Below are 27369 nucleotides of genomic sequence, written 5' to 3'. Positions count from 1 at the left end.
AAACCCAAAACAGTGATGTCTACATTCCCTAGCTTGTGAGGGTCAGTAGCTTAAGTTAGGTAGTTCTCCAAACTGGCTAGTCGCTGAAAGCCACCTGTGTCTAATGGGCCGAATTCAGTCTTTGGCCATCAACGATTTAACTATTTTGTTTTTCACTTTTCATGTCTCCTGTCTGACATCACCTGCTCTTCAGCATTTCCCAGACTGAAAGTTTGAGTGCATATATAGGAGAAACAGAAAGGGTGAGATTTCCCAGCCCTGAAGCCAGCGGGCATCATGGCGGGTGGGACAGTACTGTTGACTTTGAATGGCTCTCCAAATGTTCCACCCACAATAATGCTCTGGGGCGAAATTCTCCGACCCCCACGATGGGCCGAAGTCCCGCCGCTGAGAGGCCAATCCCGCTGCCGTGGTTTCAACCACCTCTGGTGGCGGCGGGATTGGCGGCACGAGCGGGGAGATTGGACCCCGGGGGGTGCCCCCACGGTGGCCAGGCCCGCGATCGGGCCAGTGCCGTGGGGGCACTCTTTTTCTTCCACCGCCGCCACGGCCTCCACCATGGCGGAGGCGGAAGAGAACCCCCCTACCGTGCATGCGCCGGTGGTGACGTCAGCGGCAGCTGATGCACCGGTGCATGTGCGAACCGGCGAAGGCCTTTCGGCCAGCCCCGACGCCGGCCGGCGGGCGTCAAAGGCCGTTGGCGCCGGTTTTGGCGCCAGTCGGCGTGGCGCCAACCACTCCGGCGCGGGCCTAGCCCCCAAAGGTGCGGAGAATTCCGCACCTTTGGGGAGGCCCGACGCCGGAGTGGTTGGCGCCACTCTGCTACGCTGGGACCCCCCGTCCCGCCGGTTAGGGGAGAATCCCGGCCCTGGTGTCTGAGCTGGAAAATCCTGCCCAAAGACATGTATTTATATTGTGCTTTGCATGACCACTGGACACCTCAAAGTTCTTTACAGTCAGTCAATTCCTTTACAAGGGTTTCCTGCATGACTGTGTAATGCAGGAAACGAGGCAGCCGATTTGTGAAGAGCAATCTCCCACAAACAGCAATGTGATAAAGTCTGGCACCAATCAGGTTAATGTGGGACAGAGTGCAGAGCCACTGACACAGTGAATTAAATGATCCACACTCAGAGTCAGTCTAGTGTTGGACAGGCCTATGTATACCAGCAGGCACGGAGACAGCTTGTGGCTTGTACCTTTTACTGTGTATTTGCAAATCATTCTAAGAGTTAATAAAGACTGCATATGACTACAAAGACTTCTTCAGACCTGCCGAACTGTATCCCACGCCCTACAACAACAATGACCGGATAATCTGTTTGTGATGTTGATTGATGGATAGATGCCAAGACCCTGGGGTGAAATTCCCTACTTTTCTTCAAAATAGTGCCGCAGAATCATTCACATCCACCAGAGCAGGCAGATAGACCCTTGGTTTAACATCTTGTCAAAACACCAGCACCACCAACAGTGCAGCAGAATCCCAGTACTGCAATGGAGTGTTAGCCTTCATTTTTCTGTCCATGTCCTGGAGTGGGATTTGAACCATGGAACCTTGTGACTCAAAGTGCTACCAATGAAATAAGCAGGAGTAAAAGAAAGGGAGCCACAGCATCTGTGAGGAAAAGAGTGTGTGAAAAATAAATGGGGTGAGGATGAGAAAGCCAAAAAGAATGAATGACTTAAATTGTTTACCGATGACTATATAGGAGTGAATGCATGAGTAACCTAAATGAATAGGATGCAGAAATAATAAAAGCAATTCTTTGCAGACAAGAAACAAATAGTGCAATGATAGCCTAAAATTACCCCATTACAGTAACTGCCATACATTGAACACTGAGCTCAAAGTTGTTCTGTTCCAGCAGTGAGCAATTTAAACCAGCCAATAAAAGATTTTGCACTGGAAATAATGTACAATAGAGGTCTATGACTCAGTAATGGAAACCAGATGGTTAAATGTATCCATGAACATATGGCTTTAGTGATAAAGGAGCCAGGGGCAACTGGTCCAATAATAAAGTGCACCACACAGTAATTGATGCACTTCTGTACCTCAGCAGTAATCATCAGGTTATCAGGGTGCCTGGGAGTTCCTGTGGCTCTTGTGCACCCCACTGTAGCCTGTTGAAAATTGCTATCAGCTATGGCCTGAGGTAGATGTCCATGATGGGAAATATGTTTTTTTTTTTACTGTGTGCCATGATGGGAAATATGTTTTTTTTTTACTGTGTGAGGGCAGGAAGATAGAGTAAAGGGTCAGAATAAGCTGATACTATTTAAAAGCAGTTCTAAAAACAAAATTTTTACCTCCAAATTGCTTCTTCCAGTTACAAGGCACCTTGCACTTCACAATCTTGGTCTCCTCCTTCTCCGTGCAGGTTCCCTCACGGAGTCCATTGCCACAGTCACCAGAGGCCGGCTCACATGTTCCCCACTGCCATTCTTTGCAGGTTGAGCTAGACTTCTTCCCTTTCTCTGCAAGAGAATATGATACTGTAGGAGGCTGTGCACTTTAGATGCTGGTTCAGGAAAAAGGTGGCAAAAATTAAGTGGAAGCGAAAGAGTTCAAAGCCCATTCTTTAGGATTGGCTCAAGTTCACAAGCGATTGGACTCTATGCAACTTTCTTCTGCAGTTTGAGTACAGCACATCAGTTAACTCATACAGAAGACAAAGATATGAATCAAGGCCGCCCAGCCTACGCAGGGCCATCTATAGAGATACAGAGAGAGGCCAACCATCACACACTGGGTCATCCATCTGGCAAATCCACCGCCATAATACCCAACTGCATCATAACACCTGCAGAGTTTTAAAAGTCTCCATCACCCTACCTGGAAGTGAGTTTCATGTGCTGCAGCTTGATTTCAGAATATGTTTCAGGAGAATATCAGATTTTATTCATCTAAAAGCACTCCACAAAATCCTTAATCCTTCTTGATGCCACTGCTGCTTTTTAGATTAAAATGACCCCACTATCCTTGCCACATTGATTCAGAAGCCTCTTTTATTTTTCTGCTTCTCTTTTGACCAACCCAATAAATCAGTTTTGTCCATTTCAACTGCATCTCACACCCATCCCTGGCAGGGTAGGTGGTAAGGCAAAGCTTCAAATGGTTAACCATGGATCCATAGTCAAACTAACTCTTAATTTAACAGAGATGCAAAACAAAATAATTCAAGAAATTAGGGGTGGGTGTGAGATACAATTGAGCTGAACAAAATTGGTGATTAGAATGTCCATTAGTTGAATTCTTTGAAGAAATGACAGTTAGAGCATGATGGGAGCATTACAGGTATTGGCCGAAATTATCCGATCCGAGGCTCACCCGCCACTGCTGCCAGCGACAACGGAGAATTTGGCACTCAGCCAAAACTCCACTCACTGCAGCGGGACAGGAGAATCCCGCCAGAGCGGACGGATGGAGAATTCCAGCTATTGTTTATCTGAATTTCCAGAAGGCCTTGATTAAGTGACACACAGAAGGCTATTAATAAATGCAAGAAAGTTATTTTTAACATGTATGAAATTGGACTCTAAGGTGAAACTAATCTCAGGTTTATCGATGACATGAGGATTATGGAGGTGATTTTTGATATTATGACATGGTTTTAATGAGTTGACAGCACATTTCTCCTGATTTTGATTTCTGATAAATTTGGCCTGCACATGACTTCATAGAATTATGGGGTTTGCAACCCATTGGCACTCGAGTAAGAGTAATTTGAGGCCTATTCCATCTTCATGCAGACTGAGTTCAGTCTCCGAGGTAGTCACTGAGTAACAGGTGGCAGTCCACAGTTGTCATTTGTCAACTACCATGGAAACACGTTCTTCGTTGCAGGCCTCAAACAGGGCAGGTAGCAGCTTTATTGACCTGCAGGTCAGTTAAGAATTGGCTGGGAAGACACAGATCGCAGCTAGTGACTCTGCCTCCATGGAAGAACACATTGACACATAGCAATAGGAGTTTGAACAGACTCTCTTTCACATCCTGTGGGCCAGGACTTTAGAGACTGATAGCTAGCTTTACTGCCATCCTACATGCGACTCCAGATCCACAGCAATGACTCTTAAATGCTCTCTGAAATGTCCCAGCAATTAGGGATGGGTAATAAATGCTGGCCCAGCCAGCAACACAAATTAATTGAAAAAAAAAGATCACTTCTCAGCAACATGTGAGGGGCATCTGGCTTCCACCTCAGAGTACCATGCAAATGGCATCAGGTTGCCAAGATGGTAAGTAGGGGACGTGCGGTGGTGCAGTTGTTAGCACCCTCTGCAAGAAGCAGTTTCTCCTCATCTAAGTTCTAAAATCTACCGCCTCTCAACTATATCTGTGACCTCTCATTCTAGATTGCCCAACAAGGGAGAACATTTGGTCTACGTTTACTTTATCAATCCCATTTGGTATTTTATACACCTCGATTAGATCCCCTCTCATCCTTCTAAACTCCAGCGAGAATAAGCCCAAACTGTTTTATCTCTCCTCTTATGTCAACCCGTTCATCCCCGGAATCCATCTGCCTCATGGCGCCGAGGTCCCAGGTTCAATCCCGGCTCTGGCTCACTGTCAGTGTGCAGTTTGTACATTCTCCCTGTGTTTCCATGGGTCTCGTCCCCACAACCCAAAGATGTGCAGGGTGGGTGGATTGCTAAAGTTGCCCCTTATTTGGAAAGAAAAATGAATTGGGTACTCTAAAAAATTTTTTAAAGATGGTAAGGAGTTCCAGCGAAGTACCATGCTATTGGCCGCTAATCTGAGGGACAAGCTGCCATTTACTTTTGTTCCACATGAGCAACCAGCCATCTAGCCTATTACCTAAATGGAAAGCAGATTCAAGATGCGCCTGGCAGAGGGATCTGGGTGTCTTTGTTCATGAATCGCAGAATGTCAGTATGCAGGTACAGCATGTAATTAAAAAGGCAAATGGAATGTTAGCATTTATTGTAAAAGGACTGGAGAGTAAAAGTAAAGAAGTGTTGTTACAATTTTATAGGATGTTGGTGAGACCACATCTGGAGTATTGTGTCCAGTTTTGGTCTCCTTATTTGAGGAAAGATGTCGTGGCATTGGAGGCAATTCAGAGGAGGTTTAGGGCAGCACGGTGGCCTAGTGGTTAGCACAACCGCCTCACGGCGCTGAGGTCCCAGGTTCGATCCCGGCTCTGGGTCACTGTCTGTGTGGAGTTCGCACATTCTCCCCGTGTCTGCGCGGGTTTCGCCCCCACAACCCAAAAAGGTGCAGAGTAGGTGGATTGGCCACGCTAAATTGCCCCTTAATTGGAAAAAATAATTGGGTAATCTAAAATTAAAAAAAAAAATTCAGAGGAGGTTCACCAGATTGATTCCGGGGATGAAAGGGTTGATATATGAGGAGAGATAAAACAGTTTGGGCTTATTCTCGCTGGAGTTTAGAAGCATGAGAGGGGATCTAATCGAGGTGTATAAAATACCAAATGGGATTGATAAAGTAAACCTAGACCAAATGTTCTCCCTTGTTGGGCAATCTAGAATGAGAGGTCACAGATATAGGTTGAGAGGCGGTAGATTTAGAACTGAGATGAGGAGAAACTACTTCTCGCAGAGGGTGGTGAATTTGTAGATCTCACTGCCAAATAGTACGGTGGAATCTGAGTCATTAAATGGTTTTAAGAAGGAGGTTGCTATATTTCGGATTTTTAAAAAACAGGTTAAAGGGATATGGGCAACAGGTGGAGAGGTGTATTTGAGACGAGGAAGAGATCAGCCATGATCAGATTGAATAGCGAGCAGGCTCAAAGAGCTGAATTGCCTACTTCTGCTCCTAATTCCTATGTTCCTAGTCGTCCGATTACACTTAGGAAAAGCACTGGATTAGAGAAAGAAGGGCATACTTAGACATCGAGTGGAATTTCAGGGGTAAGATCCAAACCTGAAACCCCCCCCAGTCAGGGGTCGAGTTAAAATTACACCCTTGTTCAGTTTTAAGTAATAAAAGCATGCATTAGGATTTTAGTTGCAACAGATGGGGGTAGTCAGACGATACTAAAAAAAATGTGAGAGAGCAGTTTTGGCACCCTTTGAGGAATGAAACACCGCTCAAGGTTAAACAGAAACACATCAAGGATCCACACTTCCAGGCAGAACCAAAATGTTTCTTCATGTCAACACTGGAGCCCAAACTCAGAAAATGCACAGCACACTGCACTAAGACAAAATAAAAATTGTCTGAGTTGTAATGTCCCACTCACCTTTTTTGTTCCTGCCAGCTTCAGAGGACCCTGTCATCAGGACAATAAGCAGCATGAGAACCAGCGAGAAAAGGACACGCAGCTGCATTCTGGGAAGGAAAGAAATGATACAGCATCATTGATTCACTGGGCCAAGGATATCAGGTCACTCGTGCGATCTGGTGTGGGTCACAATGGACATTTTGACTGCATTAGGGACACAACCAAGAGTCAGTGTTTGCCTTTCCCCAAACATTGAAAACCTGCTGCCACTTTGTAAAGTCTATGGGTAACGAGGGGAGGTGATGGTATCGTGGTAATATCCCTGGACGAGTAATCCAGAGGCCCAAACCTCAAGGGTTCAATTCCCACCCCGGCAGCTGGTGGAAATCAAATTAATTGAATAAATCTGGAATTGAAAACCTAGCCTCAGTAATGGTGACCATGAAACCATTGTCATAAAAGCCCATGTAGCTCACAAATGACCTTTCTGGGAAGGAAATCTTTACCTGCCCTGGCCTACATGCAACTATAGACATGGAATAATGTGGCTGCCTCTGATGTGGCCTAGCAAACCACTTGGTTATATCAAACTGTTGTGAAGACTAAACAAAATAAAACTGGATGGACCGCCCATTATCGACCTAGCCGCCGGATACAACAATGGCACACCCAACCCTGTCGATCCTGCAAAGTTCTCCTTCCGAACTTGGTTTATGCCAAAATTGGTTGAGCTGTTCCACAGACTATCAAGCTTGACATAGTCGGCACTCAAGAAAGACAATATTGCAGACACTACCATTACCATCCCCAGGTATGTCCTATCTACCAGCAGGAGAGACCCACCAGAGGTTGACAGCACAGTGTTTGACAGCTGGGAGGGAATTGCTTTGGGAGTCCATAAAATTGATTCCGGATCCCATGAAGTCTCATGGTGAAGGTCAAACATGGGCAAGGAAACCTCCTGCTGAATACCATGTACTGTCCCCCTCAGCTGATGTATCAGTACTCGTCCATGTTTAACACCAATTAGAAGAAGCACTGAGGGTGGCAAGGGCACAGAATGAACTCTGGGTGGGGTACTTCAATGTTCATCACCAAGAGTGGCTCAGTCGCGCTATGACAGACTGAATTGGCCGTGCCTTGAAAGACCATGGGTGGGATTCTCCGATTGCTGACGGCCACCACATCGCTGCCATGCACATGCGCGGCCACGGACCCGGCCATTCTGCGGCCGTAACCGTAGGCAAAGCCGGGGGCTTTAAGCCGTGCGGCTGCTAGCACCCCAACGGGCGGAGGGTCGGTGCGGGGGCGACGCCGACTTGCTAATCGTAAGACCAGACGGTTCCTACGGACATAGCCGCAGGATCGGAGAATTCAGCCCCATAGCTGCTAGTCTGGGCTGAGATAGGTGGTGAGGAAACCAACAAGAGGGAAAAAGTGACTTGTCCTCAACCTAACCAATCTTTTTGTCACAGGTGCATCTGTCCATGACAGAGGAAAATTCTCCACTGGTTGGAGTCATATCGAGCACAAAGATGGTTGTGGTTGTTGAGGTCAGTAATCCTAGCTCCCAGACATCATTGCAGGGGTTCCTCAGGGTAGTGTCCTAGGCCCAACCATCTTCAGCTGCTTCATCAATGACCTTCCCTCTATCATAAGATGTGTGGGGGTGTTTGCTGTTGACTGCACAATGTTCAGCACCATTCATGACTCCTCGGATATTGAAGCAGCCCATCTCCAAATGCAACAAGACCTGGACAATATCCTGCTTTGGGGGATAAATGGCAAGTTACATTTGTGCCACACAAGTGCCAGGCAATGATCATCTCCAACAATAGAGAATCTAGCCATCTCCCCTTGACATTCAATGGCCCATTACCATCGCTAAATCCCTCACTAGCATCAGCCTGGGGGTAAATATTGATCAGAAACTGAACTGGACTAGCCATATAAATACTGTGGCTACAGGAACAGATCAGAGACTGGGAATTCTGCAGAGAGAAACTCATTGCCTGCCCCTCAGAGCCTGTCTACCATCTACAAGGTACAAGTCAGGAGTGGAATGGAATACTCTCCACTTGCCTGGATGAGTGCAGCTCCAACAAAACTCAAGAAACTCAACAACACCATCCAGGACAGAATACTCTGCTTGATTGGCACCCCATCCTCCTCCACCTTAAATATTCACTTCCTTCACCACTGATTCACAGTGGCAGCAGTACTATGTACTACCTGAAAGATGCACTGCAGCCAAATCATTGCAGGAACTGCCATACCAACAGCAGTGTTGCTGAACCTACATTGACTGAAGTCGTTCAAGTAGGCAGCTCACCACCACCTTTTCATGGGCAATTTTGGAGAGTAATAAATGCTGCCCTAGCCAGCGATGCCCACATCTCATAAACAAATAAACAAAAAATAATGAGTACTGGAACAAAATACCCAAGTAACCCCATAAACATTGAACAACCCAGTCGTAAGAAATTAATGTTTTCTTCACAGGAGTAGAGCAGAAGAATTCTTGTGGTTAAAGGAGGAGTAATTGAAATCAGTACATGATAACGGTGGTGCAGGTAAAATGATAATGTCCATCTTACCATTGGCGGGTAGACATTTCAGAAAGAATTGGGTTTTGAAAATCAGGGACAATGACAGAATGTGGCCATTACCATGTTCCAGGTAGAGTAACCTTGTCCCTTTTTTTGTTTCCTTTTTATCATTAAATCATAGAATCTCTACAGTGCAGAAGGAAGCCATTCGACCCATCGAGTCTGCACCGACCCTCCAAACAAGCACCCTACCTGGGCCTACTCCCCTGCACATCTTTGGACTGTGGGAGGAAACCGGTGCACCCGGAGGAAACTCATGTAGACACGGGGAGAATGTGCAAACTCCTCACAGTCACCCAAGGCTGGAATTGAACCTGGGTCCCTGGTGGTGTGAGGCAGCAGTGCTAACCACTGAGCCACCCCAATTGTTCAGCAATGGCTTCTCGAAAAGCATTGTCCTTCTGATACATTGTAGCGAAGCCACATTGTAAAAAGGAAACATCCAAAAGATTCTGGCCTCATTTGCCAGATGGTGATGGTAGTCAGTTGGTAGAATGCTGTTAATACAGGCTGCAAGTCGGCAATGCCATTTCCACACAGTCAGCGGGCACCCAGACAAAGCAGCAAAGAGGAGGGAGCTAAAGATCTACTCTAGCACAGAGAGCCTGAGAAATGGCTTTGGATGCAGGAGGAGTCTGCACATTTCTGCTTCAAAATTGATTTAAGTTGCCTGATTTGTGATTTTACGATCAGCCGCATGTCATTTCTAGTGGCTTAAAACAGGCTCTTTTTCTCGACATGTTTCCACCAACACTGGATGAGGTTTTCCAAAGTCATGCACCTCATTTTTTCAGTCATACATCAGTACCACATATTGCTGGAGCCAGTTCAATATCAGAAACTCCTTGATGAGAAGTGTTTCATTCAAAGAAAATAAGCTTATTTGCAGAGAACCTTTGCATTTGCACCTGTTGCAAGACTAACTACTTATTTTTAATGTTTAACTGACAAAAGCTCAGCTCGTCCTGGTTTAAATGGTCAGCAAGTTCTGTAAGAAGCTAAGAAAAGCTTATTAGATTGCAGAAGCAGTTTATGCTGAGCAACAGCCTTACTTTCACACCACAAGCAGTCAGAATTTACAATGGGCTCTCACTGGTGGTCATTACAATGCCACCCAGGAAGGAGGGTCCACAACAGAACTTGCCAACTTTTCAGCTCGTAAAGAATTCTTCTGTCAGCCCAGATCAAATGAACAGCAAGTCTCCGGAATTTGTGCAGAGGGATCTATTCCACTGATCCAAAGTGGTCATTGTGCTAAATGGCAGGTGATAAATTCAGCTACCCGATACACAAGTGAGGTCTCTCTCCCTGTCTCTACAACATTGAATGCATAGTTGCCAGTAAATGACACAGGAGTATTGAGGTCGCCAATAAACTACTGACAATTTCCGCCTGGAACGCTTCACACAATGACTGCACTGACTGTTCCGAAACACCTGGAAGTGGGTAAACAACGGCTCAGACATTGGAAATGGATCTTTTCAAAATCAGCCCATCTGCATCTTTGTCAGTAACGCGGACACAAATAGTTTTTGCGGACATGAAGGGCATTTAAAGCAGCAGTATCTGCCGATAAGCTTTATGAAGTAGGAGTGAACTGCCAAGCACCCCCCTCAACATGTCAATGGGGAACAAGTCCCTGTTGTTCACAAGGGTTCCCGATGCAGGACCAGTTTGGCAGCAGCCAACCCTTGATTCCTGCTCTTAAAAAAGGAGACTATTTAACACATTATACGACAGCTTGCATCAATCCTTTCTCCTGGTGCGATGCTTCAATGATTTACTGCTTGCCAACCAAATGTTCCACACGCAATAGGCAGGTTTTTTTTGTGTTAAAAGAAAAAATGCACCCTTCACGCACGTTAATGAAGAAGCGAATGCTGACAAGCTGCCTTATTCAAATAATCAGAGAAGAAACCAGAAAGGTGTGCAAATAACTCTCCCTTAAAAATTCAGGATCATTTCTCCACTGGAAACTAGGCCGCTTATGGCTTTTTGCACCAACGCTGATGGAACAGCAATAAAGTTGGCATGGTGTGTAATTTGGAATGGTGTTATGCTGTCCTTGTCTTTCTGGTTGGTGGAGGCCGGAGGTATTGAGAGGTGCTGCTAAAGGGGCGCTAAAGGAGCCTTGATGACTTACTGCATCTTGTAGGTAGGGAACACTAGACGCACGATCTGCTGATGGTGGAGTGAGTGCATGTTTAAACTTCAAGATGATGATAACTGCGATCATATGGTTGCAAAGGATGTGGACAACATTCTGTGACTGCGGTTGTATCACAGAATTCCTACAGTGCAGGAGGAGGCCATTCGGCCCTTCGAGTCTGCACCAACCCTCTGAAAGAGCTCCCTGATTAGGCCACAGCACCCCCCCTATCCCCATAACACCACCTAACCTGCAGATCTTTAGACACTAAGGGGCAAATTAGCATCGGCAAAACTCCTAACCTGCATAACTTTGGACTGTGGGAGGAAACCAGAGCACCCGGAGGAAACCCAGGCAGATACGGCAAGAATGTACAAACTGCACACAGTCACCCAATTGAAACCGGCTCCCTGGAGCTATGAGGCAGCAGTGCTAACCACCGTGCCACCTAGTTTGGAGAAATCAAAATGAAAGGTTGTCAACTTCAAACATTAAGGGCGGGATTCTCCAACCCCCCGCCGGGTCAGAGAATCGCCGGGGATCGGCGTGAATCCCGCCCTGCCGGCCGCCGAATTCTCCGGCCCTCCAAAAGTCGGCGAGGCTTGAGTCGCACTGCCCGGCCTGGAGAATGATGGGGACCTGCGTGACTCAATGGGCCCCGGGGCTACCCGAAGTCTCCGGCCCGCGATGGGCCGAAGTCCCACTGGTTTTTTGCTGATCCCGCCGGCGTGGATCAGACTAGGCCCCTTACCGGCGGGACCTGGTGGCGTGGGCGGGCTCCGGAGTCCTGGGGGGGGCGCGGGGCGATCTGGCCCCAGGGGGTACCCCCACGATGGCCTGGCCCGCGATTGGGGCCCACCGATCAGCGGGCGGGTCTGTGCCATGGGCGGCACTCTTTTACTACGCGTCGGCCATGTCAGCCTCCGCGATGGCTGACGTGTAGGTGACCCCTGCCCTGCGCATGTGCGGGGATGATGTCAGCAACCGCTGATGCACCCGCGCATGTGCGGACTCGCGCCAGCCGGCGGAGTCCCTTCGGCCCTGGCTGGCGTGGCGCCAAAGGCCTTCCACGCTGGTTAGCGGGGCGCAAACCACTCCGGCGCCGGCCTAGCCCCTGAAGGTGCGGAGGATTCCGCACCTTTGGGGCATGCCGACGCCGGAGTGGTTCACGCCACTCCGTCCCGCAGGGACCCCCCACCCTGCCGGGTACGGGAGAATCCCACCCCATATCTGTTTCTCTCTCCACAGATGCTGCCAGACCTGCTGAGTATATGCAGCATTTCTGGTTTATGTTTCAGATTTGCAGCATTGCCAATATTTTGTAGGAGAAATAATTGGTCAGGCCCTTGCAATTTACATTCAGCCAAATAGATTTTTCCTATTCCTCAAGCTTCTGCACACAATATTTCTAAGGGCTGAGGTATGAGAGCAGATAGAGGACAGGAAGCTGTTGGAAATGTTCAAGTGGATAAACGATTTTAGGTGATGGAAGACTTGGCAGGAGATGGAGCAAATAATCAGTGAGAAATATCAGTCATGCAGTGAAGAAAATCAAATGGTTTCTGACACAAAGAAATTCTGTTGAATTGTTGTTAGCTTTAATGTACAGCTTTACTGAAGTAACCGTGAAGTCGTTGGAAGTTATATCCGAGGGTTTTCATATATATCTCAAGGATAAAACAGCGTACCAAAATGTTTAGTCAATGAGAAAATAGAAACACATGCCAGGCCCAGAATTCTGAGGTTGTTCAAACAGATTCCCACTGTAGGCCAGGCAGGAATCTGCTGGAACAGACATAAGCTCAACCAATACCTCCTGCAAGATCAGTGATACCAGGTGGGGGGGAACCTAAATCACTCAAAACTAGGAGCCTAGGGATCTTGGCAGAGTTAGCAGCAGCGTCTGCACACTGGCACTCTACCCCAAGAAGCAGCCCCTTCAATCTTTTAGGGCCAGCTTGTCTGCCTGAAACACTGCCATCAAAAAGAAGCAAATACATTCTCACCCAGTCAACTCAGTTTTGTAGCTCCTGAAATGAATCTTTCAAAAAGGTCGTGAGCCAACCCAATCAAGGCTTTTCTAATGGTATCATAAAGTACTGAGTAACAAGGCCCACCTTCATAGGTCATGCTCAGTAAAGCAGCTCAGAAACATTTGCAATTGGGCACAAGTAGAACAGAGGCAAACAATACCCTTGACTGAGCCAGTTCCAAACCCATTGCATTAATCTTGTGGCCAGCAAAACGACAGGAGAACCTATTCCTTGTCCTGGTCAGTATTTATTCCGACCCTCTGCAGATGCATGGGAATACCACCACCTGCAAATTCTCCTCCAAGTCACTCACTATCCTGACTTGGAAATATATCACCGATGCTTCACTGTCACAGGATCAAAATGCTGGAACTCCCTCCCTAACAGCACGGTGAGTGTACCCACACCACATGGACTGCAGCGGTTCAAGAAGGCAGCTCACCACACCTTCTTGAGGACAATTAGGGATGGGTGATAAATGCTGGTCTAGCCAGTGGCACACACCACCTATGAACCAATAAATGAATAAATAGTCATCCCTCAGCATCACCTAACCAGATAGATCGTTATCACACGACCATTTGTAAGGCCTTGCTGGGCGCAACCTGGCTGCTGCATTTCCTACAATAGTGTCTGAAGTATTTCACAGGTTTCAGGTCATTTTGGTTTTTTTTTCCTTCTTATCCATCACCCTCCCCCTTCACCTTACCCCAGTCAATGGATAATAATGAATCATTGCTGAGGATATTAAGAAGGTTTACAACAGTATGCTTGTCAGAACGCATAACTAAGTGAGCCAGCATCAAGGGTATTTCTACAAACAGATCTATGACCATACTCCAAGGTAGACATCAGTCTTTCAAGCAGTAAACCATCACTAATCCATCTGCCCTCTGATTATTTACACAGCATACAGTCCAGATTACAATCAGATCCAAATTCCTTGGTTACTTCTCCATTCCTCTTTCTCTCCCCCCACCAAGCCACTTTGACAAATTCTACAAGTTTGCTTTCTTAAAACAAGCCTTGTAGAGAAATGCTCAACAGCTGTGACCCCTGAACTTTTCCCCCTGGCTTTTTCCACATGTTGGGCATCATGGCAGTTCGCACTCATTAAGGCTGAAAATAAAAGGCAATAGAGGATTTGAAATGCCTGAATCACAGGGCAGGAAGGCAATATCCATCACTAACAAGACTGCCTGTGGCAATCAGGCCCCCCCCACCCCCCCTTCCACCTTCCCCAACCCCTACTCCCTCCAGTGTCAACTGTTATCATTTAACAAATACAGTTCACTGTCCATTACTGGTGCATATCCTTAACGCCTAGGACTGGAATGTAATGCTGAGTACAAAAGGGTAATGATGAAAGACATTTAGTAAGGCCAGCGGCCTTACCACACACTGATCCTGTTCTCTATATAGCATTGGACATTAACCTTGAAGTGCTCACTGTAAAGGTTATATCAGCCCCAGATGCACGACGTATCAAATTAACCTGAGATTCATACAGCAACTTCCCTCTTTTAGTAAACTGTGTTTAATATGAAACATTAAATTATTTTAAAAGTGTAAGATAGATGATTAGTAACTTGCACTGTATTCTGGAAAGGTTGGCTTCCCCAGTGCCATGAAGCCTACTGTTTGGAGCCTAAACAGGACCATATATTTCCTTTGAAAACAACACAGAATGGCTTGAAGAGACATGCAGAGTCCTGTCAGTAAGCTGCCCATCACTCAGCTAGTGATAAGGAAAGTATTGCCAAGTCAAAGAGAGGAACTTAAGCTCCATTTAAACTCATTTTGAAGTTCTCTGCCCAATAAGAAAAAGCAAACATTGAAATACTCACTGGCGCTTTCAGTGATTACTTTAGGTATTAAAGATTCTCTGAGATGGCCTGAGTTGGATTTTAAATTGCAACACTGGTTAGTTGGCATTTTAACACAAATCAACACCTTGGTAAATGAATTGAAGCCAGCGCTGGCCTTGGAGGCCTCGGCTATTCAGTGCTGGTCTCCACAAACGGGGACCAGGCACTCGTGGGGGGTCTCCCAGGGGATTGGAGGCTCCTCGATGCATGCCTGCTGGGTAGTGCTGTACCCTAGAACTGCTGGTGCCAACTGTGCACCCTGGCACTGCCTCTGGCACTGACCTGGTGCTGTTTGGCAATACCAGGTTGCTAGGCCAATTTGGCAGTGCCAACCTCTGCTGGGGGCAATGCTGGGGATCCCCATGGGGTTGGGTTGTACTTTTGTTTGGGGGGGGGGGGGAGGAGACCTTGATGCTGATGGTCATATGGGATGAGCCCCTAAAGCTTCTTGAGGGGCAACCCCTGTATCTGTGGGGGCTGCTTGGGGGGGGGGGGGGGGAGGAATTGAAGCCAGCTCTAGGAATGGTTGACTGGAAGCTTGATGAACAGCTGAGTCACTTGGCTGCTAGCACTCAATATGGAGGCTGTGTAGCATTCTGGTGACTAGTGCCTGTCCTAACTCCCTCTCATAACAGCAAGTAAACATGGCATTGATATCAGTATTTCAAACGTTACTTCAAGGGTTACTCGCTATTTCATGCTCACTTGCAGCTGGAGCTGTGAAGAGGATCTCTGAAACACATCAGGAGACTCTCTGGGACACTTTGTCAAGAATTTAGATGTGTTTCAGCTAATTGGGAACAAAGTGAGCATGTTTACCTGCTTGTTTAAGCAACTATGTTCTATGTTGTGTTGTATAAGGGGCCTCAGCGGGGAATGTGCAGCCAAGGCCACACATAGCCACGTGTACACTGGGGAGCTCATCTCGCTAGAACTCCCCAGTTTAATGAGAGATCGGGACGCCAGTTAAAAATGCCAGCTGCCTCGCTCTAATATGCAAATCTCCCAAAAAGTGATCCCGCGTTAGATCGCGCAAGGCATTCCGAGTCGGGTGAATCCCGGGAGCGGGGTCTCCCGGCTTTTATCAGCCATGCTGCGCTGCAGCGAGCTGCTTTTCAGGTGCAGCTTGGCCATTGGATCGTGCCATTTACCAACGCTTGAACAACATTTATTCTGAAAACTCCTGGGGGCTTCACCCTAAAAAGAGTAAGCACTGAGATACACCACCTGATTGGATAACTTATAGGAGTCACCAGAAGAAAGGCAGTGATTGGTCATTGGCACCTTGCTAGGTGGACCCTGTGGTCTGGATAAGGAATGGGAGGCGAACATAAAGCCAGGTCAGCAGCAGCTGATGCAGGTAGAGGGGGCGAGGAGGGGATGTCCTTCCCTCGTCTTGGTACAGGGCAACCCTCCTCCACCAGCAACTCCAGGGCCCCATCAGAGAACCTATGTGGCCACTCCCTGGGTTTCTGAGCCAGCTAGTAACATGTTGCTGTGTGTAGGCCAGCACACGCCACACCCTCAGTGGAAGTACTGCCCCACAAGAAAGGGGCCTAATCAGCAATGTGTGTTGAACTTGCAGGTTTATGCGCTAGCACCTCCAGGCAAATTCAAATGAAGGTAATCAGCAATTACTACCATAATTATGTACTAAATTCAGATTTATTAGCATTGCACACATTTAGCATCTGTTTTCACCTCTGGGCCAAAAAAAAGTCTCCTTCGTTCCGACCAAACCCTTTCTCCCACGGTAAGAATCAAAAATAGATACAAATACGATCTTTCTCTTTATGCTCAATGCCACAGATCAAATGGTGCATTTGGAAAACAAGTTCAGTGGCTGATCAGGCTGCAGGTCATCTTCGAGATTTAATAAACAACAACGTACAGTGTGACCGGGTGTCACAGCTGCATTACAGTTCCGACACATTTACATCTGAGACCCTCAGATGTTTCACAGAGCAGGAAGGGAAAGTGCTCACCACCTTCAACAGCTGCCTGAGGCTGGAAGACAGTGACCAGAAAACAGCTGGGACAGATGCTTTCAAGGAACAAGGCACAAACGTAAAATGAGAGGCCTGCTGTCTTTTTTAATTCTTGGCCCACCAAACATGGGAGCAATTTTAACACCTTCTTTATTATCTTTGAATATAAGGCTTAAGTGTGTTTCTTGCAAAAGAACTAACAGCTCACAAATAAGTTCAGCACACTGTTGGTTTTTAATTTGCTTGGTTAGTGCAGACTGACATACACTGTCGTATACTGGTTCAGAATGTTAGAACAGGATAATGCAGCCAGCCCCTTGAGTCTGTTCCTCCATTCAATTTAAAAAAAGTTGACCTTCCCCAATAACAATTGATCAGATAAAAGCAAAATACTGCAGATGCTGAAACAAAATCAGAAAGTGCTGGAAATACTCAGCAGGCCTGCAGTAGCTGTGGAGCAAGAGGGCGCGACCTAACAAAAAAGTTTCTCAGTGTCATTTGTGGTAGGCTTTGTTGGCAGTTTCCCCCGACTCTGTTGGCGAGTTCCCCACCCCTATCTAAGCACACTTTGAGTCACTTTCTTGGACCCTGCAGAGTTTCTCACCGGACTAGCCCACGCATGGAATTATTTTCATCACTGGGGAGCTGAACTCGCTGGCCAGGCCGGCTCCTCAGAGATCGGGCCACCATTTTGAAAGGGTGTCCTGATCTCTAGGTGGGCTTGAGGCCCACACCACTCCCCTCCTCTCCATCCTGGGGTAATGTCGTCCCCCCCACACACATGGGCACTACACCACACCCCCCCTCCCCCCCAAGTGATGACACCCCGCTATAGGGTTGATGATGGGCCCCCCTGTTCAGGCCTTCCCATGCCTTTTCAGGCTCCCACCTTTCCAGGACTCCCACCCTTCATTCCCCCCAACCTTCTGGAAGCCCCTTCATATTCACCCTGTATCCCCCACGCTTCATACCCTCCTTCCACCCTCCTTTCATGGGCATGGTCCCCCTCAGGCCTTGACCATCCTACCCTGGCACCGCCACCCTGGTACCCTGGCAGTGCTTTTGCTGGCTTTGCAGTGCCACTCAGGCAACTTGGCAGTCCCAGGGTGGCAGTGCCAAGGTGCCCGTATTCAAGGGAGAGGACCAGGGGGCCACCCCGCCCTGTCCCTGACCACTCAGTACCCCCCCCCCCCCCCCCCCCCCCCCAACCGGATGCAGTTCTACCTGGTCCACATTACGGCATCCGGCTGCGGTCTCCCTGGGGAGGCCGGTAGATTCTGGGAGCCTGATAGATCCCGGGTCAGCATGCCTCAGTGAGATACCTCTCCCGGCATCTACCAGCCACGTCGCATTCCTGTTCATTGGGGTAGATTGCACCCATAGTTAACGTTTCAAGTCTGATATGACTCTTCACTGTATCAAACTCAAAACTCAATTTCCCTCACCAGAGACGCTGCCAGACCTGCTGAGTGTTTCCAACAATTTATCAATATCAGTTATTTTCCCCAGCCGCAATAACTTTTTGGGAGTGAAAGTTACAGACTTCCACTACCCTTTGTTTGAAGATGTACTCAATTTTGCTTTTTGATTGTTCATGAGATGTGGGCATCATTAGCTAGGCCAGCATTTATTGCCCATTGCTAATTGCCTTGGAGAACAGAGCTGCCTTCTTGAACTGCTGCAGTCCCTGTATTGTCGGAAAATCCACTGTGGAAATGAGGTCCAGGTCTTTGACCCAGTGAACGTGAAGGAACGGTGACAGAGTTCAAAATCAGGATGGCGAGAGGCTTGGAGGAAATTTTGCAGCTGGTGGTGTTCCCATGCTGACCTTGTCCTTCTGGGTGGTAGAGGTTTAGGGCACGATTCTCCGCTCCCCACACCGGGTGGGAGAATCGCGGGAGGGCCGGGCGACTCACGACACGCCCCCCTGGTGCCCCCCGTGATTCTCACCCCCCCCCCCCCCCCCCCCCCCCCACCGCTTGGAAGAATCGTCGCTCGCCGTTTTTCACGGCGACCGGCGATTCTCCGACCCGGATGGTCCGAGCGGCCTGCCGTTCATGACCGGTTCACGACGGCGGCAATCACACCTGGTCGCTGCCGTCGTGAACATGGCACCAAACGCTGGTTTGAAGCTTGGGGGGCGGGGGGGGGGGGGGGGGGGCGGAGAGGGGAGTGAGCACCACGGGCGTGCTCGGGAGGGGACTGGCCCGCGATAGGTGCCCACTGATCGTTGGGCTGGCATCTCAAAGGGACGCACTCTTTCCCCTCCGCCGCCCTGCAAGATCAAGCCGCCATGTCTTGCGGGGCAGCGGAGGGGAAGATAGCAACCGCGCATGCGCGGGTTTGAGCCATCAGCCGTCGTGACGTCAGCTGCGCATGCACGGGTTGGAGCCGGCCAACCTGCGCATGCACGGCTGACGTCACTTAGGCGCCGCCGTCGCGTCATTCTCGTCGCGCCGTCTTGACACAAGTGTCAAGGACCGGCGGCTGAGAGTAACGGAGCGCCGCTCTAGCCCCCCCCTGGGTGTTGGTGAATAAGGTGAGAGGAGCGGCCTCTGAGGCCGTCGTGAAACTCGGCCGAGTTCACAACGGCCTTCCCGATTTTTCGCGAGAGCAGAGAATTCCGCCCCATGGCTTTGGAAGATGCTACAAAAGGTGCATTGGTGAGTTCATGGGTTCTATTTTACCAGAAAAATCCTTTTGTCAGCTACCTTTCAGCCAATGGGGATAAAAATGGGAGATATGCAAACTAGGCACCTGCTATTAATGTTTCACACAATTGCACCATGTCAAGATTGATCCAAACTATTGATTTTGTTTTATTCATTTGTGAGGCCAGCATTTATCATCCTTCCTAATTTCCCTGGAGAAGGTGTTGGCGAGCTGTCTTCTTGAATATCGCACAAGGAGGAGGGTATTTCAGAGGGTAGTTCAGAGCCAACCACATTGTTGTGTGTCACGAGTCACATGTAGGTCAGGGCAGACAAGGACAGCAAATTTCCTTCCGTAAAGGGCAGTTGGGTTTTTATACCAATCCAGTGGTTGCAGAATTACCATTACCAAGACTAACTTCTCATTCCAGATCAGTTTAGTTGACTGAATTTAAATTTCCCAGGAGCCATGGTGGGATTTAAGCTCACGTCACCAGATCATTTGCCTGGCTTATGATTCCATTGACATTATTACAGGACTACTACACCAACAACGCAAGCAGATCTGCAACTCAGTCAGAATACAAGAACTTTGTTCCACAAGAAGATTTGAATTAAGGGCCTCTCAAAGGGCAATGGACATTTCAATTGTAAACTTGTTTGCTTTTCGATCACAAGTAAAAGCATCAGATATCCCAAGATTGCTATTGACTTTTAAAAATTTATATTCGAAACGCTCAATATTTGAATTGACTGATCATTGAGAAAATTTGGTTCCACATTCAAGAAAGTCCACCTCAAGAATCAAAAAGCACTGACATATAAATGTGGAGCAACACAGTTACACCAAATGTATTTATACAGCACTTTTAATGTAATAAACATCCCTCTTTTAAAAATGTTTTCCAATTAAGGGGCAATTTAACGTGGCCAATCCACCTACCCTGCACATCTTCGGGTTGTGGAGGTGAGACCCACGCAGACACAGGGAGAATGTGCAAACTCCATGGACAGTGTTGTAAAGCATCCCTGAGCACTTCACAGGAGGGTTATAAAACCCCAAGTCATAAAGGGAGATAGTTAGGCGAGATGGCCAAATCCTGGTCAAAGTTTCAATGAGAGATTTCAGGAAGGAGTTCCAGTACTTTGAGCCAAGGTAGCAAAAGGCCTAGCCACCATTGGTGGAGTGATGAACTCGGGGATGTTCAGGAAGTCAGAATTAGAGGAGTGCAGATCTCAGAGAGGGTTTTCAGGCTGGAGGAGATTACAGAGATAGTTACAGGTAAGGCCCTTGTAAACAAGGATGAGAATTTAAAAACCAACACTTTGCTTAACTAGGAGACAATGGGCGGGATTTGTCAACCAATCCGCATTTCAATCAGACTTTGAAGTCTGAATTGTTTGCCTGAACTCTGGAAGCGTCGGCACCATACAGACAGCAACCAAAAATCAAACATTCAAGAGCTGGGCTTCAGCACTGGGGATATCCTCGCGACTAAAGGGAGTGTGTGTGGATCAGGGGAGGGCACCTGAGCATGATCTCCTTCATGTTCCGGCAGGGATCTGGGGGTCTAGGGGCTCCTGCTGTGGCCGGGGGGAGTGTGCAGAGTGAGGTTTTCCAGCAAAACTGGTTCGGTGGATGGTGCTCTGAGAGAAGAAAGGATACATAACGATGGGGAAGACCTGGAGGGATCTGAGGGTCCTGGGTGGAAGCCCTAACTGATTATCAGTCTCTCGCCTTCTCCAATTCCTTACAGATGTAGCAATATGGCTGGTTATGTCGGTCCCACAGAGGCTGCACTTGCGGTGCTGGCGGCAGCCCAGGCCAGATGCCGGAGAAGGCAGCACCATCGATGCAGGCTGGAGGTAGCACCCTATGTGCAGGGGGCCACCTCACACCCTGAAGATCCGGGGACACAGAGATGACCCAAGGTATACCGGCGTTGTTGGTCTTTCAAGGAGATGGCGGACAACCTGTGTTGCAGGCGACTCCCATCTCAACAAAGAGACAGTGCCGCACCTGTGCCACGCCGTTGGCAACCCGTGAAGGAGGAGTACATCTGCACCTGGTGGCCCTTAAGGTCGCTGCAGTCCTGAACTTCTGTGTAACCGGATCATTCCAGGACTCGAGTGGAGACTTATGCGGCTACAGCTCACAACTGCATTTGTGAGGTCACGGATAGCAGATTTTGTCCACCTTGAGCTGGACCAGGCCCACCAAGATGCCCAAGCTGCAGGATTCTCCGCCAACATCAGTATTCCCCAGTCCAGGGGGTAATTGATGGTATGCATGCCACCTTGCACACAACAGGGCATCAGGGCATGGCCTTTATTAACAGGAAGGGGGTCCACTCCCTGAATGTTCAACTCGTGTGCAATCACCACCTCCGGATCATGTGTGTGTGCCGTGTCCATGGCAGCTACATCTTCGAGAACTACCGCAGGACGACGGGTTGGCTGGAGAAAAGGCAGAAGACTGATATAATGAGGTCCATGTTGCCACCCCTGCGGTCATTGAGGGTGCACCACACTGCTCAAAATGAGGTTCCGATGCCTGGATCACTCTGGTGGTACACCACCCTAAGGGACTCACGCTTTGTGGTGGTCTGCTGTGCCCTCCACAACCTGGCACAGCAGTGGGACGACATGCTGGAGAGGGAGGGACATGTGGCCTCTTCTGAGGAGAAGGCAGACCAGGAGGGGATGGAGGATGAGCCGGAGGATGGAGGACAGGCGTGGCAAGACTCTGGTATGCCTGGAGGACCAGGTAGGCCCTCATTCTGGCCAGAGTCTCATAGGAAGAGACTATGTCCATCAGCTCAACCCCTCCCAACCCCCAATCCTTCTTTCCCCCCACTCCCCAATCCCTCCACTCCATCCCCCAATCTCTCCTTCACCTCAATCCCTCTGTTCTCCATATTTCCCTCCTTCCGTCCTCCTCATTCCCCCGCCCTCCCACACCCTCTTTTCCTGGCTACCCTATTCCACCCTCTGGGTAACATCACCCAGGGTGATGGGCCAGTAACCATACTGTCAGCGGGGTAAGATACGAGTCAGGAGAGTGATGATAACTCTTTGTGATGAAAGCTTTGGTGCTCCACAGTTTATGCCAAAGTCTGACTCCTGTCTTTCTGGTGACAGCATGCTCACATCCATCCTCTAAACATGGCCTGCATTCGAGGCATTTGATCTTGGACCTCTGTGCCCGATGGATGGGAGGAGCGGAGGACAACAGGGGATGGGGGTGCAGGTCGGCCTGGCGTGAAGATTAACGTGACAGAGGCGTCATATGTATCAGGTGTAACATGTTTTAATTGTGAACATTTGGCATTTCAATTTCTCCTAGCTACAGACAGTGTCTCTGCGTTCCCCCCCCACCGCCGCCACCCCCCAACCAGCTGAGGTGCCTTGCTAGTGATCTCCTCGGAGATCTCCTCACAGGTGTTCTGCTGGGTGATGGGAATGACTCCGGATGGCTCAGCCCCATCGGATAGAGATCCTGCGAGTGAATGTACACATGGCCAGTGAGAGGTGAGGACCATTTTGTCCGGCATGAACAACTCACTTCGGACAGATCATCTGGGTGAAGGGATAGTGAATCCTCACCTCTGTGGTGCAGGCAACCTCGCTGTTGGTGACAGCTCTCCCCTCTATCAACCCCGAAATCTCATAGAATCTCTATAATGCAATATAGAATCTCGGCTCAAAGTCTTCACCAACCCTCTGAAAGAGCACCCTACCTAGACCCATTCCCCCACCCTATCCCCGTAACCCTACCTAACCTACACATACCTGGACACTAAGGGGCAATTTTTTTTTATCATGGCCAATCCGCCTAACCTGCACATCTTTGGATTGTGGGAGGAAACCAGAGAACCTAGAGGAACCCCACGCAAACACGGGGAGAACATGCAAAGTCCACACAATCAGTCACCCGAGGCTGGAATTGAAATGAAAATGAAAATTGCTTATTGTCACGAGTATGCTTCAATGTAGTTACTGTGAAAAGCCCCTAGTCGCCACATTCCGGCGCCTGTTCGGGGAGGCTGGTACGGGAATTGAACCGTGCTGCTGTCCTGCCTTGGTCTGCTTTGAAAGCCAGCTCTTTAGCCCTGTGCTAAACCAGTCCCTGAGTGGGTGCTGCCTGTGTTTATAAAGTCCGCCTTTTTGTTTTTACACAACACATCTTATTGCAAGGGCAGTTTGTAGAATGCATTTGCATTAAATTAGTTTTCTTTTGTCGATCTCTATTAATAGTGGTTTAGTCGCAGGTTTGAGGAGTTGTTTGCCACGGGGGTGGTGCTGGTTGGGGGGGGGGGGGGGGAACAAATCTTTACAACTGTATAGTTCTATGTTAGGAAGTTGGTTTCCTGAATTGTTTATATGTTCTAACTTTTCATATACGTTTGGAATAAAATACATTTTTTTTTAAAAGTGAGACACTCCGTCAATCGTGTCCAAAATTACACTTAGAAATGTTCCCGTTAAATTGCGCCCAATGTTATGGAAGTGGAAATAAGGGGTCTTGGTGATGGCACGAATATATCGTTGACAGCTCACCTCAGGTCAAATGTGACACCAAGGTTGTGTCTCAGACGATTGCCAGGAAGAGAATTGGAGGCAGTGGCTAGAGTTTGTCATGACGACAAAAGACAAAGAGTAGGATTCTCCGTTGTGCCGGCAGCCTGGGGATTTCCATGTGGTGTGCGGCTGCCCACAATGGGAAACCCCATTGGCCAGTTGGCAAGATGGAAAATCCTGGGGACGAGTCGGAGAATCCCGCCCAAAGGCTTCGGCCTTCCCAATACATAATTGGAAAATTAGTGCTTGATATTTAATAAGCAGTCTGACATTTTATAGACACCAAAGTCTTGTGATCCTAAATCCACAAGAGGCTACAATCAAAAGAGTACCCAAATGCTATGTTTTCTTCTTTTTCTCACAGTAGGCTAAACATATTGGGGCTGGATTTTCCAGGCCTTACTGCCAAGTGGGACCTTCTGGCAGTGGGACGGGTGAGTCACGTAAAACGCCCTAGACAGGCAGGACAGGAAGATCCAGTTGGCAGCCAGTGGCGATAAAGGGTGGGGGGGGGAAGAGTGCGGATCCTGCCCATTGTTGACCTTTACTCCATTTTCTTAACTTTAAAATGTTACTGTACGTATTTGTATGAAAATGTCTTCCACCCAAAAGCATAATGTTTATAAGATGGCGGACACATTTTGCTTAACATCATTTTGCATAACCTGCCATTTTCAGGGAACCGACCACTGTTATGCATTAAGGATCAGTGATCCGAAAAGAATCTTATTTATTTGCAAATGTCATGGCTGCACTTTTCAGGTGGTATTCTCAGAACTCATTAAACTAGGCTGTCACAGTGCGTGGGGTGTTGGGGGGGGGGGGGGGGGGGGGGGGCAGTGGAATGAATGGTGCAAGGTGGTGTTCAGTAAAAAGAGTCAGGGGGTGGGAGAAGCAGACAAAATATGGATGAAAGTCCAGCTACTGCTGTCAGTGAAGAGGCTAAACCACAAAATGTTCCTATCGTCTTGTGTGGGGAAGGTGAGAGGCCCTAAAGGCCTCAGCATCAACCAATGGTCCATGTGTGTTGGTGTGTTGTGTGTGCTGTTGTTTGTAGTACAGAGCATGACAATGAACACTAAGGGCGCGATCCAAAAGTCACATTACACCTGAACAGCAGCTTGCTGTGGTGCAGCGTGGCCGATACAATCCGGGAGACCCCGCTCCCAGGATCTACCAGGCTTGCAACACCTCGTGAGATCCAAAGTGATCTTGCGAGACGTTGCGTTGTAAATTCTTCCCATTGTGGATGGGATCACTTTTTGGCAAATCTGCATGTTAGAGCGAGACTGTTAGTCTCACTTTAATGTGCAGATTCCCGAGGTGCCCGAGGCTTTGCCATTCATCCCCTTCTCCTCAGAGACCTTGGGCGAGTGCTGTTCAGCACAGGGCTCCACAAACTAGGACCAGACGGAACGGCACTCATGGGGGTCTCCCAGGGGATTGGAGGCTCCACGTGCAAGCCCTTTGGGCAGGAGAGTGCCCTGCTGATGCCACCTGGGCACCCTGGCAGTGCTAGCCTGGCACCCTGACAGCTGGCATGGGTATTGTCAGGGTGCCAGGTAAGTGGTGCCAAGCTGGCATTTTTTGCGATCGGGCTGGTGTGCCTGGGGGGGGGGGGGGGGGGGGGGGGGGGGGGGGGTGCGTGGGAACCCTCCCATAGTATTTTCGGGCTTGGGGGGGGAGGGGGTAGGTTGGGGATTGCTTCAGGGACCTCAGAGATCGGGGTGTCAGATCTCTCGCTCCACTGGGAAATTCCGGAGAGCGGAGCTCCTCAGTTTACAAAATGGGGCTATGTGTAGCCTCAGCCACATATTCCCCACTGAGGCCCTTTATACAACGCGAGTCAAGTTGTATAGTGTTGTAGAAGCCTTTATAGTCCCCTTTATAGTGTTGTAGAAGCCATGTGTTCCTCGGCACTGCGAGCGCCGGGAAACATGCGACTAAACATGCTCACTATGGGAGGGGGGAGGGAAAAAAAAACATGCTCACTATGGGACTTTGTTCCCATTTAGTTGAATTGATCCCTAAATATTCCCACTTAGCTCATCGGCGATAGATGATGAAGGCGGAAATGGCAAAAAAAATCACAATGCAGCCAATTTAACCAATTGTTAACAAGTCGACAGCTGTGAGGAGCTGAAAATGATAAATCCAGTTACACGTTTTAGAAAAGGGGTGGGTAATCTAATCATTTGATCTGAAACAAATTGATTTTTAAAAAGTGGAAGATCTGAAATATAAGCAGAGTAAAAATGCATTGCTTTGACAGCACACGTAATTCATGCTGTCATTAGCCTGCAACTTTAGGTTACAGTACATCTCATCCAGGTGCTGACAACACTTCAGCTAATTAGCACATTTGATGGTTATTCATGGCCATGGACTGGAGGAGTGATTAAGAGTGGACAGTGGGGCTGAGGTAACAATTTCAAATGGATTTAGATGACAGAACAGCAATCTTTAACAACTGTCATCTAATTCATTAGGTAGCTCGTCAGGCCTGGCTCAGTTGGTAGCACTGTTGAGCCAGGAGATTGTGGGTTTAAAGTCCACGGCAAGAAGTTGGAGCACTTAATCTAGACTGACATTTTGAGTACTGAAGGGGTGCTGTACTGTCAATAGTGCCGTCTTTCAGACAAGACGTGAAACCAAAGCCCCAACTGCCCTCGAGTAAAATATGCCACAACGCAATATGAAGAGGAATTCTCCCTGGTGTCCTGGCCAACATTCATCCTTCAACCAACGTCGCTAAAACAGATTATCTCCACACCATCTCATTGCTGTTTGTGGGGCTTTGCTGTGTGTACTTTACTCGCTGTAATCCCTGCTTTACAACAATTATAACATTTCTAAAGTACTTCATTTGTTGGAAGATGCTTCAGGAAAGTCGAGGTTGGGTATGATGCTGTATAAATGCACGTCCTTCCCTTCATTCTTGGTTTTTGCTCATTGCCATCTATCCATGTTTTAAAAATGAGGTGGTCCATTGGGACATGGGTCAGAATTTAATGTAACCCTCAATCAGGAGCAGAGAGGTGAGGGGGTCTAAAATTGGGCGGGATGTGCCCACCTCCTTTGGTATTTTATCAGCGGCTGGGGAGGTGGTGAGTGGTTCACCTTCCCTTCAGTCAATTGAAGCCTATTAATGACCAATGTTTGATGCCCTAAAATCTTGTGGTCCATCTGCAGGCTCGACAGGGTGGGGTTGAGGTGGAGGGGTTGAGGTGGGGTGGGGGGCACCTGATCAGGCACCCAGTGCCCAATTT

At 48.3% G+C, this 27369-nt stretch overlaps 1 protein-coding gene across 1 annotated transcript in view; it reads right to left on the bottom strand.

Moving 5' to 3' along the window:
* The window catches only part of mdka (midkine a), a 92719-nt gene that overhangs the window by 10938 nt on the left and 54412 nt on the right, over positions 1-27369 (bottom strand). The window contains exons 2-3 of the mRNA XM_038807437.1: positions 6240-6328; positions 2314-2481 (exon numbers count right to left, since the gene is read on the bottom strand). Coding sequence (XP_038663365.1) covers positions 2314-2481; positions 6240-6327 — 256 coding nt within the window. The 5' untranslated portion in view covers position 6328. The remainder of the gene's footprint in view (positions 1-2313; positions 2482-6239; positions 6329-27369) is intronic.

Source organism: Scyliorhinus canicula, chromosome 9 (assembly GCF_902713615.1).
Source record: "Scyliorhinus canicula chromosome 9, sScyCan1.1, whole genome shotgun sequence".
Taxonomy (NCBI): domain Eukaryota; kingdom Metazoa; phylum Chordata; class Chondrichthyes; order Carcharhiniformes; family Scyliorhinidae; genus Scyliorhinus; species Scyliorhinus canicula.
The sequence above is the reverse complement of the archived record's forward strand: the minus strand, read 5'-3'. Positions and strand labels throughout refer to the sequence as shown.